At 43.2% G+C, this 17008-nt stretch overlaps 1 protein-coding gene across 1 annotated transcript in view; it reads right to left on the reverse strand.

Annotated features, from left to right (window-relative positions):
- The window catches only part of ZFYVE1 (zinc finger FYVE-type containing 1), a 568277-nt gene that overhangs the window by 69567 nt on the left and 481702 nt on the right, over positions 1-17008 (reverse strand). Inside the window, exon 9 of the mRNA XM_044074669.1 lies at positions 2132-2312. Within this exon, the coding sequence (XP_043930604.1) occupies positions 2132-2312 (181 nt within the window). The remainder of the gene's footprint in view (positions 1-2131; positions 2313-17008) is intronic.

A 17008-nucleotide genomic window follows, 5' to 3' on the forward strand; every position in this document is an offset into this window, starting at 1 on the left:
TGATTTGAAGTACAAAACACCTTCAGTGATCACTGTACATAAGCTACAGGATTTCACTCTACCCACACCACTGTGTACCACAAATGTGAGGATATCTTATCCCAACCACTGTGAACCACAAATGTGAGGATATATTATCCCAACCACTGTCACCAGAAATGTTAGGATATCTTATCCCAATCACTGCCACCAGAAATGTGATGACCGTGCCCTGGCCCAGCAATCAAGGAGCCTCAATCCTGACCACTAACACCAGGGAGGGTCTCTCATATAAGAGGCAAGGATAACAAATACACACAGTAAAGTACAATTTCCCTTACGTGCACACAGAGATCACAGTCAGTCTGGGGCTGGTTGCTCCCTTGCTCTCCATGTCCCCAATAAGACTCTCCACTGGCACAGCTATAGGGTCCAGATCTCAACCTAGCTGGCAAGCTAACCTCCAGTACCCTCTCTGTCCCACCAGTGCTTCGTGGCCCTGCCCATGTAGCTGACACACTACACACACTTTGAGATGAGTATTTATACAACTTCACAGACACTCCTGGGACAGGCTGACACAGATTCTCCAGCTGTGCCCCTTTACCCAGACTATACGGTAGTAATTTCTGCCACCACCAGCTAATACTTATCAGCTACCCAAAGGCCCTTAAAAGGGTGTCCAATTATTCCTGTGCAATATTATTACCCAATTGGTAATGTGACTATTTAGTCTAGGGCTTATTAGAGTGGCTTATCACAATAAACTCTATAAATATGCAATGTACTCTAGAGCTTACTTATATCTACACAAACCAGCCAGATGTAAAGATTTTTTAAAAATATTTAATAATAAATAATTAAAACACAAGACAATACTACTACACCCCAGTGATAGCTAAGAGTTCAGAGATCACACAGAAACTTAAAACAATACAGTGGGAAAATTCTGATATAACAGAAAACACTTGTCTAACTTTCTTCTAAGTTCCTAGCTATTACTACAAGAAAACATACATCTAATACACTACTTACATAACACAACAGGCAGAGTGCTGATAAGTGGGATATCCAGATCAAAATGCTCACAGTCTCTCACTGAACAATAGCTTTTAAACTCACTAACAAACAACTTTGCTAGGCCCTTCCAAATTACATCATTTTGACTCTTAGGTTTTCCCAATATACACATTACATCATTTTGACACTTAGTCTGGAGTTCCCAGGCCAACAAACTGCAGTATTTAGCAATCTAACATCTGCTCAGGAAACTACAACAATAAAAGACATTTCACATATACACTCTAGCAATTATTCCTTAAGTTAAGACAATAGAAAGAATGTGTTCAGCCAGCCACTTCGGCACCACTATTTAGATAACTGTAACTTCAAAGAACATTTGAAATGCTTGGCTTAGTTTTCCTTACAGCAGATGGTAATGTTGCAACAATCTTGAAGTTTACATTTTACAGTGTTTTCTTTCATTTAAGAACACAAGCCTGTATTTTACATTTATATATATACTATACTACGGTGGTGGTGCTGCGGTAGCATTGTCGCCTCACAGTAAGATGTCCTGTTCGATTCTCAGCTACAGCGTCTTCTGTGTGGAGACATGCGTGAATGGGCATACCTTCGTTGAAGGTTGTGAGTCAGGGCCGGCAACTCGGCACGTAAAAATCTACTGCCAATCATTAGCGGACCGGAGTTCCGCTGTGGCGACCCCTAACCGGGAAAAGCCGAAAGACACTACAACAATATATACTATATATTATATATATATATATTTAAAATTTTAAGCACCCTTCTTACATCAGAAAGGTGCCCAACAAAGCTTTCACCTGATTTTAGAGTGTAATGGCGGTGCACCATGTACTACTACTATAAAATAGTTGCCAAGCTCATGATGGATGATCAGTTCTGTTTCTTGAGAATTCCAGTTTAAATCAATCTTAATTTCTTCACCTACCACTTTTAATTGTAAAGCCATTACCATACTAAAAACAACATAAAAAAGATCAAAAAAGAAGAGAAGGATCATAAATTTACTTAAACCAAGAAACAGACAAAACAGATCTATAGTAGGTCATTTTCTGATGCTGAAACCTGAACAGTGCTCTGCTCACATCACATGCATCTTAGACTGAAATACCTGGACGCATTCCTCGGTTCTTGAAGCAGCTGTCACAAACTCTAACAGGAGTAAGCCCCCAACCTCGTTCAGGGACAGGCCGACATTTGGAAGAGCAGCCGTCACAAAAGCCTTCACCGCAGGCTCGGCAGTGATGTTTGGTGTCATTTTCTTTAAAAGGAGTTGTGCACTTAAAGCAGTTCTGTCAAAATAGTAATAAGTTGCATATTTAAAAGTAAAATAATATTTAACAACCTGCCAATTATGCTGTATATCCATACATTAAAAACAGTTGCATTTCAATGTTGAGTTTTGCTGCATTTGTGTTTATTCAACTGACTTTTGGTACCTTGGACAGCACTCACTGAAACAAAATGGCCTAAGTTGCTATGAACAGAAAATCAGAACTATGAAACATCCATATTAATCAAATGAAAGTAATGCATGCAAAACAGGACTAAGAAAAAAATACAAGCATTTTACAAGAAAATGGGTAGAAAAGAACTGAAAAACCCTAAGCTGATAATACCAAAATGTACAGCTGTTGGGGGGGGGGTGTGGCTAGAGTCATGAGGTGCATGTTTGGGTGGTTACTGAGCTCTGCCACCACTGCTGCAGGGACTAAGGTTTCCCCAGGCAAGAATGAATAGGAAGTCCATGAAGAGAAATCATTTGTCTTTTTTCTGTGTGGCTCATATGTAAAGTCTGGTACATTAGGGATCTTACTTTAGCTAGTGAATGTCACAAATGGCAGAAAAGTACAGTTTTGTACCTACCATAAATGTAGATGTTCGAGGATTCCATTGCTGCAGTCCTTACTATTGGGTATAGTCCGCATCCAGTCGGCCCGAATACCAGAGTATAGGTCAGGGCGCATTAGACTGGGTACTAATGCGCATGACCGGCGTCATATCCTCAGTCTTTTCTTGCCCCAGATGTCAGAAGACCCTAAAAAGACAAGGCCCAAAATACCTGCACCAAAACATAAACAATATATACAAAAATATAAGCAGGTAAACTCACCTACACAACCACCCCTAAACACAGAGGGAAGGAGGGAGACTGCAGCAATGGAATCCTCGAACATCTACATTTATGGTAGGTACAAAACTGTACTATGTTCTTCGCTTTCCATTGCTGCAGTCCTTACTATTGGGTAGAATCCCAAAGCAGAGGTAAGGGAGGCTGGCAAATCATAAAGAAGCAGGAGCTGACAACATGCCTTGCAAAACAGCTGTGGCAAAACCAGCCCTAGACTTAGAGTAGATAGGAAGGTGATAATGCTTAGAGAAAGTATGCACTGAACTCCAAGTAGCTGCTTCCAAAATATCCTTAGTTGCCACCCCCCGTAGAAATGCTGTTGAAGTGGCAGTAGCCCTAGTGGAATGAGGCCTGATCCCAGCAGGAACCTCCTTGCCATGATGGGAATAACAAAATGCAATGCAAAAGCCAATCCACCTAGAAATAGTTTGTTTTGACACAGGCTTGCCCTGAACTCAAAGCAAAAGAAACAAACAACTGTTGAGACTGCCTAAAATCCTTAGTCCTGCTTAAGTAATAACGCAATTGCCTGTGTACATCTAAAGTATGCAAAATCTTTTCCCCTTTATTTTGGGGGTCTGCATAAAAAGTAGGCAAATGAATAGTTTGGTTTAAAGCCACACTAGAAACCACTTTAGGCATAAAGGAAGGATTAGTACGTAATGATACCCTATCCTTATGGAAAATCAAAAGGGCTCGACTGCCATAAGGGCCTGCAACTCAGACATTGCAGAAGTAATAGCCAACAAAAAAGCAGTCTTCCATGACAAATATTTCAATTCAGCAGTAGCCGCAGGCTCAAAAGGTTGTAGAGTAAGTTTTTCCAACACAAAATTGAGATCCCAAGCAGGAGTAGGAGCTCTGGGTCTTATATTTTTGCCCCTCTAAGAAACTGCTTGAACAAAGGATGCGAAAACAATGGTGGGTCACAATCATAGTGAGCTGAGATTGCTGCAGCATGAATCTTAATGGAAGAGAAGGACAGACCCTTGTCCAGTAACTCAGTAAGATATTGAAGAGCCATACTCAAATTAGGCTCAGAAATCTCCAAATTCTTTGCTTTACTCCAAAATAAAAATCTCTTCCATTTAGCTGCCTACACTTTCCTTGTACTAGGTCTTCTAGCTTCCATAATCACATTTAAAACTTGTTGAGGAAGTTGAGACCTGCTGTGTTTCAACACAGAATATGCCAGGCTGTCAGATGAAGAGAGTGAAGCTTGACATGGAGCAGATAACCGTCCTGCTGGGATAACAGATGTGGAATCAAAGGTAAAGGCCATGGAGGCTTCTTTACCAGACTCCGTAGTAGAGGGTACCAGTGTTGCCGAGGCCAATCTGGAGCTATCAAAATCATCCTTGGCCTGTCCTGTCTGACCTTTAACAGTACCTTTGGAAGAAGAGGCAGAGGTGGAAAGGCATACACATGAAGGTTCGGCGAACTGAAAGACAGAGCATCCACTTTCCAAGCTGTGTGAGGAAACCCCTTTGTGCAAAACTGTGGCAGCTGGTGGTTTAGTGGAGAAGCGAACAGATCTATGTCTGGAGTTCCCCCTGACACTGTCAATTTCTGAAATACATGAAGATCCAGTTTCCACTTGTGGGGATCCATGATTTGTCTGCTTAACACATCTGCTAAGGAGTGCTGTGCTCCTGGCAGAAACCTTGCCTGAAGAGTTAGGTGCCTCCCATAAAATCATTGCTTGCCTGCATAGAGGATAAGAATGTGTTCCCCCTTGTTTGTTGAAGTACCACATGACAGTTGTGTTGTCTGTTAGAATCAACACCTGCCCTGGAAGAAGTAACTCCTTGAAAGCCAGAAATGCGAACTGGACTGCTAACATCTCCTTCATGTTGATATGTAGATGCTGTAGTCTGGCAGGCCACTTGTCTTGTATCCACTTTCCATTTAGATGAGCTCCCAAGCAATGTCCGAGGCATCTGTCGGTAAAATCTGTCTGGCTGGGTCACAGAGTCCCTTGTTTAGGTGACATTCCTGAGCCCACCACAAAAATTCTCTTTGAAGGCAAGGTATTATTTGAATGACAGTGTCTAAATCCTGGCAGTGCTGTGTCCAGACATTTTTGAGATACCATTGTAACTTCCTCATATGCAGTTTGGCATTGGGAAGCACCAGAATACAAGATGCCATGAACCCTAATGCTTGAAGGACTGTCTTTGCAGTCAGCACGGACTGATGAGATAGTTGATGGAAGTAAAGTGATAGACTCCTTTGTTTGTCCGGGGTTAAAAAGGCCATCTGGGCTGCTGTATGCAGTCTCACACCCAGAAAGCACATGTCTTGAGAGGGTACTAGACTGGACTTTATTTCGTTCACAGAATACCCTAGGCATCTTAGCACTGCTATAACATATTCCAGATGCTGTAGAAGGTCTTCCGTTTCTTGAGCCAGAATCAGGCAGTTGTCTAAATAAGGATAGATTTGAAGTCCTTGTAGCCTGAAGTAAGCTATCACTGGAGCCAGAACCTTTGTGAATACTCAGATAAGCCAAAGGGCAATGCAGAGAACTGATAATGAGAATCTCCAGCTCGATACTTCCTGTAACTTAGCCTGATAGGCACATGAAGGTAAGCTTCCTTGAGATCTAAAGTTACCATCCAGTGATCTTTGCCCAGCAGGGGTAAAAGCTGTTGTAACGTCAACATCTTGAACTTGGGAATGTCCAGATAAGTGTTGAGGAGAGATAAATCCAAAATTGGTCTCCCTTCTGTGGTACTAGGAACATGCGAGAATAAAATCCTAGGCCCCTTTCTGATACAGGGACTGGCTGAATGGCCCCATTTGGAGTAACTGAGAAACTTGCTTGTGAGCCTCTTTTCTTTGTGGAGGAGCAAGCCTGTGAAAGGGGCATTGTATGGAAATAAAATGGTGAATGATGTCCAACACCCATCTGTCTTGAGTAATTAAATCCCAATTTTCTTTGAAAAGAGACAGTCGGAGCTGCCAGACGAGAATCTACTGGCAGCTGAAAAGGCAGGTCATTGGGTCTGTTTAAGGACTGACCCCTGCCCTCACCAGAAGTCTGAGCAGGTGAACTCCTGTTCTAGGCCTAAAAGAACCCCTACCACGCCTAGACCTACCCCTAGACTGGGAATCATAAGCAGGATATGTCCACCCCTTAGCAGGCCAATTTCTACTAAACTGCTGTACCTGCAAAAAATCTTTAACAGTTTGCATAGACTTAGCTTTGTCCTCCATTTTCTTTAAAACTGCTTCCACAGGTGAACCAAACAACACATCAGACTGTAAAGGAGCATCCAAAATCCTTGTCTTAACATGCTCAGCCAAATTTTGATCCCTCAACCAGGCATGCCTAGAACAGAACTAGTGGCAGCCACCCTCGAGGAGGCCTGCACAGCATCAAAACCACATTGCAAAGAATGCTTGCCCACTTGTTCAGACACATAAACTAAATCCAGCAATTCTTTACAATCAATACCTTCCGCCAAAGCATCCACCTTAGATTTTAATTGTGAAAGGAGATAATTTTGATATTTCAGCATGTGAAACTGACAATTCAATGCTCTCATGGCTAGAGTGGAAGAAGTATACACTTTCTTACCCCACCTATCTATTGCCTCTTTGTCAGTGGGAACAGGATTTTTAACCACAGAGGCTTTAACACCTTTAGGCCCCTGAGAAACAGTTTCTGGGTCCGACTCTTAAACAAATACTTATGAGCAGTACCTATCAGGTTTAACAGGAGCAGGAGGCAAGGAATCAGGGTTCAGGGAAGCCTCTGCAAAACATCTTCCACCACAGTCAACACAGGAGGTATAGCTAAGGGCCTATGCTGGGGTAAAACAAGAATTCCTAAGCCTCTTCCTGGAATCAGAGTAATCCTGGCTTTCCCATTTAAAGTGCTCCCTCATGGAATGCAGAGTCTCTGAAAATGAAAAATCCTCAGGAGGAGAAGCCAAGGAGTGGCATCATCCACATCAGAATCAGAATAATGAGGATACTCCTGCAAATCTTCCGCAGAAGACTCAGAAGCCCCTGAACCCTGTTCAAAACTGTCAAACTCTGGTTCCACCCTAGGCCTCTTATCAGGAGGGCCCATAGAACCTCTAATCATAGTAATCAAATCTTCTGCCATTTTAAGCATATGTTTCTTAGGTACAGAACCCGAAGGCTAGGAGAAGCCCCTACTGAAACTGAACTTGGCCTTCCTCTAAAAGAAGTTTTGGCAACAGAAGGAGAGGCTCTAACTACATTGGGAAGAGAGGGAAGAATAGTTACCTGAGAAGCCCCTCAGCCTGGCCTGCCTCCTGAGAGGTACATCCTGTAACAGTAAAGTTTCTGCCTGAGACTCCATAGAAACTCCTGGCAAAACCCTGGCTCCACTGAGCCTCCTAAAGAACCGGCGTCGGGACTGCCGGTTCATCAACCCTAGGCTTCGCTGTTTTGTCCGAGCATCCGACGGCATTTTATAATTGCAACGCTTCCCAAACACTAATCTGGCACAGTCTAACCTCCTCTTAATAGTGCGTTTGTTAAACCTAGCACAAGCCTAAACACGGAATACACAATGTATCGTAATCCCTATGAGGTATCTGTTTCCCACAAGAAATACAGTTATTCACTTTTTCTGACATCCGGTTAAATACTGAGGCAAGAAAAACAAAAATGTTCGCCAACTCTGATTCGGTCTGAAACGAAATATTTCAGAACGCCAACCTGCACAAACTGCTTCTGCATCGGACAACGCAAAGACTGAGGATATGCTGACCGACGTCAGCCTTATACTCTGGTATTCGGGCCGACTGGATGCGGACTATACCCAATAGTAAGGACTGCAGCAATGGAAAACGAAGAACATCTACTACTTCCATGGAAGGACTTTATATAAACTAAGATTAGTTTCAGCAGTGAAATCTTTGGGACACTGCAAGTGGAGGTCTATGGGGTCAACAAAACTACAGAAACTGTTACTTATTAATTATTTACATTCAATTAACCAGGATATCAAGTTGGGTTAGGGCAAACTAAGTGGAGACTCAAGTAAAGTGCCACAGGACTTCCAAGATGGTTGCACATTGAGTAAAAACTTATTTCTAGCTCTCCCAGTGTGAAAACAGAAGGCCAGCAGACTTGTGTTTATGGGCAAATTTCAGTAACTGGCTAATAAGTGCACTGCCTCGATGCCAGGAGTAAAGAAATACAGAAGACCTGGACAAAAGGCAGCTACAAAAAGTGAGGAAGAAACACTGACTGGGAGAGTTCTGCAGTTGTTCAGCAAAAAGCAATGCGACCCTCAGGCATGACTTCCAGTAACCTATAGGAAGATATAAGACAGCTGCATACACACCTGGTTAAAATAAACACTGAATGAATGTATCAACACAAACAAAAGGATGGAAAAATGTAAGAAGCTTTAAACAGAAATTCAGATGAGATACTAAAGCTGCAAAAATCAGAGCTCAAAATAAAGAAAAGGCTGGCTGAATACGAGACTGCTCAGGAAGAGATGTTTCAAAAAATAATAAAATTAGAGGACAGAGCTTTTCAGCTATACTAGAGAAGATGGAAGGAACACAGACTGCATTAATTTTATGAAAGCATAAATAAGCAACTGGACTGGTATTCCACAGCAGGAGTTGTTAGCTGAAAGGGCACATCTTGTGTGTATGCTCCAAACCTGGTTATAAGAAAGTAACCTAGACCTTTAATAGTAACTATACTATCCTACCAGCAAAACGAGTTGATTCTGACAAAGTTGTGGCAGAAGGACAAAGTACTATAAGTGGGAAACAGCAGAGTGTTTGTGGAGAGTGATTACTCATTGTACACCAGACAGAAGAGGAGCAAATGTATTCCACTGTTCAGGGAATGTTGAGATGCAGATGTGAGATTCAAACTGCTGTACCCAGCTGTCTTCAATGTATTCTTCCCTGCAGGAAGAAAGTCATTTTTTGATGAAATACATGCTAAGGATGAAATACAAAAGTTTGTCCAACAAAAAGTGAGCTGTGAAACAGGAGATTCTGCTTCTTGTTCTTCTGGTAATAAAGACCACAGAGAGACTATACCTGTGAAACCTTTTCCATTGTTTCAATGGAAAATGTTGGCGAGAAGGAAGGGAGCACAAGAGCTGACTAGAAGAATCGAGAGCACATTGGAAATGAAGCAAAGACAGGATTTCAGAGATGAACAGTAATAAAACCAGTAACAATACAGGATTACAATGCAATAATTATATTTGTGAAATATGACAGAACAAGAAAATCTGGAAATATTGGATTTTTTCAGAGTCTGTTGGACTTATAGGGGACTCTAAAACATAAGCCCTACTTCATGTCATTAATGCTCAGAAAATGCTTTGGGGAGGGCAAGAGGAAGGAGAACATTTACTAAGTAATTTATTTTTCTAAAACAGTACCAATGTTGTGGCATGTAGTTTTCTTTACATGCTATAAAGTAAAGGTTTTTCAGTTATTTTTAAGTGTAATAGGGATTGTAAACAGGTGCTGCTGTTTTTTTTTTCTTTTCTTTCGCCCTTTTCTCTCTCTTCATTTTCAGTTTTAAGAAATGTAGACACTGCAATGTATATATAAAAATGGGGCCTGGTTAAAAAGCATGATAAGAGAGATATTAATGTGTTTTTCTCATTCTTGCATGGGGAAATGACTGGATTAAAGATCTTAGATTGATTTATTAACAAGTTTTAAGAGAAAGCAAGTAAATGAAAATGAACACTGAATCTTATGAGTTTTTTTTTTTAAGCAAATACATGTAAGCTCAGTAACAATTCTGCAGCTGGTCTTCATGTTTTCATGGAAACAATCTGACAAAGATAAACTGGCTGCATGATTCTCATGTCTCCATGGATACAATCTGATAAAGAGAAACTGGCAACAGTTTAGTGGAGAGTGACTGGTTGATAGGGAAAAAAGAGAAATTGGCTAAGAGATAATATTCTCTGAAAGCCTTCAGGGGTTTTCCCAAAGTACAAAATGTTCTCTGAAAACATTCAGGGGTTTTCCCTGGTGGGAGAGCTATAAAGATAAGACAAAAACATTCAGCACTTAGTTGAAGCACAGGCTGCACGGTGCATCTTAGCATGGATGATCTTTCTTTTAGGTTAACTCTAGTCTGTGTGTGTGTCTGTCAGTTTGAGACTTTTGTTCCTATTAGGAAGGTAAAACTTCAATATTTGAAGATGTACATAGTTTTGTATGTTATTATTAAGTTAATAGGTTTTAGGGGGGGGTATTGTGTGTGTTTTGATTGAGGGCTTTTAATAAAACAAAATGTTTTATAAGATGTGACATAGGCTCAAACGGATACGACAAGAAACAACTGTATAAAAGTTCAACCTGCCAAACAGTGTATGCATGTAGCACAAAAGCTGGAACTAGACATTTAACATAAAAGGTGGGAAAGAATGGTTGTGTAAAATCTTACCATAACCATAGATGTCCTCTCTTCCATGTTGCAGTATACTTACTGTGGGATTCTCCACCTCAGGTGACCCGAACATCAGCTCCTATGCAAAAGCTCAAGCCTGGTTGCTGCTAGTGTGTGGGACGTCCCACACAGGGACATAAACCAGGGGCCTTAAATATGACATCTGCATGCACAGAATTGACTGCTCAGTTAGACAGTGGTCTAGGTAGTGCCAATGATGTCCTCTAGACAGGTGAAATGTACTTAACTGCCCAATCTGGCCCAAGTCTAGGTAGTTATCCATGCTGCCCTCTAGGCAGGTGAGTGTCATAAGGGGGATATATGGGAGAGAAGGAATACTGCAACATAGAAGAGAAGGACATCTATGGTTATGGTAAGAGTTTACACAACTATTCTATGTCCTTCTATTCTCATGTTGCAGTATACTTACTGGGGAAGAGTACCACAGCTTGTGAAGGAGAAAGGGTGGTGGAAGAGGATGCAGATTCTAGGAATCCTTGCAGGATTGCCCTTGGAAACCCTGTCCTGTCTGTAGAAATATGGTCCAGTTTGTAACATTTGTTGAAGGTATGTACCGAGGACCAGGTGGCTGCCTCAAGGATGGAAGTAGTGTCCAGGCATTTGAGGAAGGTTCCAGATTAACCAACTCTTTTAGAATGTGCCATGACCACATGAGGTAATTGTTTCCCACGGTAGGAATAACAGAAACAGATAGTTTTCATTTTCCAGCAAAATATAATTTGCATGGATACTGCCTTGCCCAGGGCCCTGAGATGAAATGGCACAAACAGCGGATTAGAATTTATGATGGTCTTAGCTTTATCCAAGTATAAATCTTGTCTGTAGAAATCCAGGGAGTGTAGTATTCTCTCACTGTCATTTTTAGCAGATGGAAAAAAGGTGGGTAAATGAATGGACAGGTTTAGTGACAGTTCATTGACCACTTTGGGCATGAAGGAGGGGTTGGTGCTCAAGGATACCCTATCCTTGGGGAAGACAGTGTAGGGTGGAGATGCCATAAGCACCTGTAATTCTGAAACCCTTCTGGCCGAGGTAAGGGCTAGCAGTAGGACTGTTTTCCATATGCACATCTGTAGGGGAGGCAGAGCTGGCTGGCTCAAAAGGTGCAAGAGTAAGTTTTTCTAGGATGTAGTTTAGGTCCCAAGAGGGCAGGACAGGCTTCTTTGGTGGCCTAATGAGCAAGACCACTTTTAGGAATAGTTCAGAATCCAATCTTAAGAGAAGAGGGGGTTCCAGAGTTAAACAGATAAGGGAACCCTCACTGAAGAGTATGACAGGTCTGATTTTATGAGCTCAGACACATGTTAAGACTAGGGGGACATCCCCTTGAAAGGGGTCCCTATGTCTTTGGTGACACCATTTGGAGTACCTTTCCCATTTGGAAACGTAGGATCTCCTGGTATTAGATTTCCTGAGCTCCTGCAGGACAAATAGCACATCCTCAGTGTATCGGTGTCTGAAGGGAATTAAAAGTTTATCACCCAGAGGGTTAAGCAAATAATCTCCAGGTGAATGAGAGATCCCTTCTGTTGTGTGAGCAAGGTCCAATTCGTGAGGCAACTTGTGGTGACTGTCCTTGGCAAGAGATAGAAGTAGGGGGAACCAATGCTGCCTTGGCCAACAGGGGGTCACCAGCAAGATTTTTGGCATGTCCCTCCTGATTTTTAGGAGGACTTTCTGAATGAGATGGAAGGGAGGGAAGGCACACAGAAACAGTCCTTTCCATGAAATGGTGAAGGCATCCACTCTCCACACTAGTGGTTAGGGCTCCTTGGCACAGAAAGTTTCCAGTTGTCTGTTCTGGGGGAGGCAAATAAATCAACTTGAGGTGTGCCTCATTGGTGGACAATGTCTAGGAATACATCACTGTGCAACATCCACTCATGATCCAGAAAGAATGATCTGCTGAGTGCATCTACCTGATGTCCTGGGTTGGAAGGTAGACTGCCTGCAGAGAAATGTTTTGAATGGCTAATTCCCAAGCTTGCATTGCTAGCCTATAGAGTAGGTAAGACCTGGTCCCCCCCTGTTTGTTGATGTACCACATTGCTGCTGTACTGTCTGTGAAGATTTGTAAGGAACCCGGTCTTATGAGTGGGAGAAAGGCCTGCAGAGCCAGGTGGACTACGGTCACCTCCCTTATGTTGATGTGCTTTTTCTGAAGTGATGGCTCCCATAGAGCTTGTACTTTGAGGCCATTCATGGTTGTTCCCCAGCCTAGATCTGAGTGCATTAGTTGAGTTGGTGTGGTGGGCTGCAGGGGTAGGCATGGGTTTAGTTGCACCTGCTGAATCCACCACTTCATTTCTGTCTTTAGGCATGGAAGGAAGGACATCTGAAAACCCAGTGGGTGGCTGTGTTGAGACCACACATTCTTCATGTAGCACTGTAACTTTCTCATGTGTAGCCTGGCTAATGGTAGCCTATGAATGGTGGCTGCCATTAGTCCTAGGAGGCACATGAATTGCATTGAGGACAAATGGTTGATTAGGAGGAGGTCCTGGAAGTGGCTGACCAGAGAAGTTATCTTGCCCCCAGGGAGAAAGGCCTTCATCAGGTCTGTCCTTATCCTGCAACTCAAGAAGGTTTTGTCCTGTGCTAGGGAGAGGGATGATTTTGAGAGATTGAGTTTGAATCCTAACCTCTGGAGCAGGGACATAGAGGAGGACATATGGTTTTGGTGTGTGTGTCTTCTCTCTCTCTCTCTCTCTGCCAGGATGAGGATGTCAGCTAGGTAGGGAATAAACCAAAGGGCAAGGCAGTAAACTGAAAGTGCCAACAGAGTCCAGCAAACAGTAGGTACTTCCTGTGGTTTGGGTGAATGGGGATGTGGAGGTAAGCCTCCTTCAAGTCCAAACTGGCCATGAAAGCTTTGTGTGGCAACAGTGGAAGCAGGCTTTGAAGGGATAGCATTCTGAAGGAAGGGACCTTCAGAAAGGGATTTAGGAAGGATAGATCCAGTTTAGGCCTCCAAGGGCCATCCTTTTTTGGTACCAGAAATAACCTGGAGTAGAATCCTTTTCCTTCTTAGCCTGGTGGAACAGGTTCTATGGTTCCTTGAGCAAGAAGGTCCTGAATAATGTGAGAGATTAGGTGAAGCTGGTTCTTGGAGGGAAAGGGAATGCCTACTGGAATGTTTTTTTCCTGCCAAGATAGGAGGTATCCTTTTTCCACCACTGCCAGGACCCAGCGGTCTGAAGTGACATTTTTCCAGAGGGGCAGACAGTGAGAGAGGTGGGATGAGAGGGGAAGGTGGTTGAGGCAGTCACACATTATTATTATTTCTGTCCTGAAAAGGCTGCCTTGTTGGGGGGGGGCTGAGAAGTTGCTGTCCTAGAGGAGATTTGTTTCCTAGCCCCCTTTCTATATTTGGAGGATGAAGGAGTGGCAGGGGCTCTCCTGACAAAGGAGGTCTTTGCAGGATAATTCCTGTAAAATGTTGGTACCGGGGAGACCAGTAAGTGTTTCAGGTCTTGGAGTTTTTTTTCCCTCTTCTCCTGAAGGCTTTTAAACAGGTCTGCAGACTGCTGTCCAAACAGCAGTTTATTATCCAGGGGTGCATCCAGAATTTTTGTTTTAAAGTCTCCAGGCAGGGGCTGGAGCTTAAGTCATGAATATCAGCGTAAAACAGAAGCAGATGCTACAGATCTAGCAGAGGTCTCTGCTGCATCTGCATTTTATAAAGTGTCTGGCAACCTGAGATGCTGGGGACAGCTTATATGGTATTTGTATCTTGTTTGGGGAATCAGGTAATAAGAACAGTAGGGATGAAGCCTGTGATATCAACTCTAGGGCATACTTCACCATATGGGTCTGGTAATTAACTGCCCTAAATGCTAAAGTGGAAGAGGTATACATCTTTTTTCCCTGCCTGTCCATTACCTTGCTATCCTTGCTGAAGGCAGGAACGATGAAGAAGGAATAAATATGACTGTTTGTCAGGGGCCACTGCTACTAGAGCAGGGTCCACCAAAGGGGGCTTTACCAGACATTTGTGGTCATCAGGGACCTTAAAGAAAGGGTCAGGTCTCTTGGGAGCAGGAGGTTGAGAGTCAGGAATCTCTGAGGCTGATGCGAATGCATCTAGGTATGCTGGAATCACTGGTGGAATGACCGATGGGGAGGGTGATTCAACCAGGAGCAGCTCAAAATACCTTCTTTGAATTTCAGTCCTCTGGGCTGTATCTCATTTAAAATACCCCCCCCCCATTTCTGTAATAGTTTCTCCAAATGTAATGTCCTCAGGAGGGGAGTCTCCCTCAATGAAATCCTCATCTGGGGAGTAGCAGTTCAAGGGAGAAGCTATTTGGGATGAGTAAGTAACTGGACTCATCTGAGGAGGAGGAGGCTTCTTCCTCCTGGAAGAGGATAGGAAGGATAGAGGTAGCCGAGGTAGACCTGGGGCTTAGTAAAGGCAATGTGGGTGCTGTGGAGGCTGAAGGTCTAAGGGCCATGAAGGCCTGCAGCAAGGGCTGTGAAAAGGCCTGCCAGTCTGGTTGTGCCTCTAAAGGAGCAGACAAATGCTTAGTCTTTTGCTTCTTTTTTAAAGGAGTTGATTTTGTAGAAGCTGAGGGCCTAGTTTCAGAGATCTGGCCTATGGATGAGGATTTGAAATCCTGGATTGTGGATGGTTGTCCAGTGGAGCCTGGTTCCCCCTTAACTTTGGCAATAGCTGACGTCGGAATAACCTCCATGGACGTGCCTACCGGTACTTCGGAAGTGGCTTCCTCAAGAGTAGTCGCTGAAGTTGCCGGTTCTAGCAGACATCCCTCAACCCCAATCTCGGTGGTTGGCGGGGCATCAGACGACGAAGGGGCAGAAGTGGTAGGTCTAGAAACTTTGGCCTTCTTTTTTGGCAGTTCTGCTTAGATGGCAGACTCTGGATCCATTCTTACGGCTAACATCTTTAACCTCTGGTTCACAAGGTATAAACCGAGGGCAGCCAGACAGCTTCTGAGAGTTTTGGGAACAAATGACTGGCAGATGGTACAGGAGGTACGATCATGTTCCCGACCTAAACAGAACAAGCAAAGTTCATGGGAGTCTTTGCGCAGAATTAGACATCTGTATCTACATTTCCCTTTCCTAGCGGACATCAGCTAAAGAACAGACAACAACCTAAGCTCCAGCAAAAACAATAAGAATTCCCCAATGGGGTACTTAACTTTAGACGTCTTGAAAAATAGGAGTGAAGTGATCAATCTGACATTCGACTGCAGCAGAAAGGTTCAGAGGTCTTTCCATGTGGACATCACATTTCAGGCCCCTGGTTTATAGCCCTGTGTGTGACATCCCACGCACTAGCAGCAACCAGGCTTGAGCTTTTGCATAGGAGCCGACGTTTGGGTCGCCTGAGGCGGAGGATCCCACAGTAAGAATACTGCAACTGAAAATAGAAGGACATTAGTAACTTTTTTAATACAATTATGCTTTCTTTAATGTCTTTAAATGTAAATGGCCTCAGAGAGAAATTCAAACAAAAAAGAGTAGTGAACTACATTAAAAGTGTAGAGTGCAAATAGCTATGTCACAGGACACACACTTAGAAAAAACTGAACACGTGAACTTGATAAAGAAAGGTTTTCAGGATGGTTATTCAGCAGAATACCTAGGAAAAAGGAAAAGAGGAGCACTTATACTAATAGCAAGAGGAGTTCCAATAGTGATAGAAGATAAAGATAATAATGGCAGATTTGTAGTGCTAAAGGGCTACTGGCAAGGGAGGAGGATTACACTGGCATGTATTTACATTCCACATAAAACTGCTGTAATGGAGCTTAAGAAAATTCTGAGAGAAATCATCAGTTTTCAGCAAGGAAAAAGAAGTTATGTCTTACCATATGTTCCATCTGAGGTGTTGATTTTCTTCCAATCACTGATGGGTTCGGTTCCGAAACCTCATAACAGAGTCGGCCTTATTTCAAGCTTGCGTGCACCAAAAACTCTTGAGCTAAGCTGCTACCCACAATGCCCTTTACTCAGTTACCCCAGATCGAGTTTGCATGCAACATATAGAAGAAGAAATAAGTCAGAGGCCATCTCTGCGCAGAAACCCTAATACACCACAAAGACCCAGAAGATCCTCCAGGAACCTTTGGAGGGGGTCGGTGGGAGGGTGTGATGATTGGAAGATCATCAACAACTCAGATGGAACATTATGGTAAGACATAACTTCTTTATCTGAAGATGTTCATCGTGCATACAGCTGCAGTAATCACAGATGGGTTTTCTGCCGTCAGGCGGTCCCTCGGTCGGCCGAATTCCAAAGTCTTGGTCCGGCGTCGGTTGTCGTCACTTTCTCTTCTGACGTCAATGAGGCCAGAGTATAGAAGACACAGCCGACGCCATGTTCTTCAGTCTTTTTTGCCGCGCGGTGCCCGAAGCAGATCGCAAGTGCCGGTCGGCCAG

This window comes from Protopterus annectens, chromosome 6.part0 (genome assembly GCF_019279795.1).
Source record: "Protopterus annectens isolate FY-2018-M chromosome 6.part0, PAN1.0, whole genome shotgun sequence".
In the NCBI taxonomy this organism is placed as follows: domain Eukaryota; kingdom Metazoa; phylum Chordata; order Ceratodontiformes; family Protopteridae; genus Protopterus; species Protopterus annectens.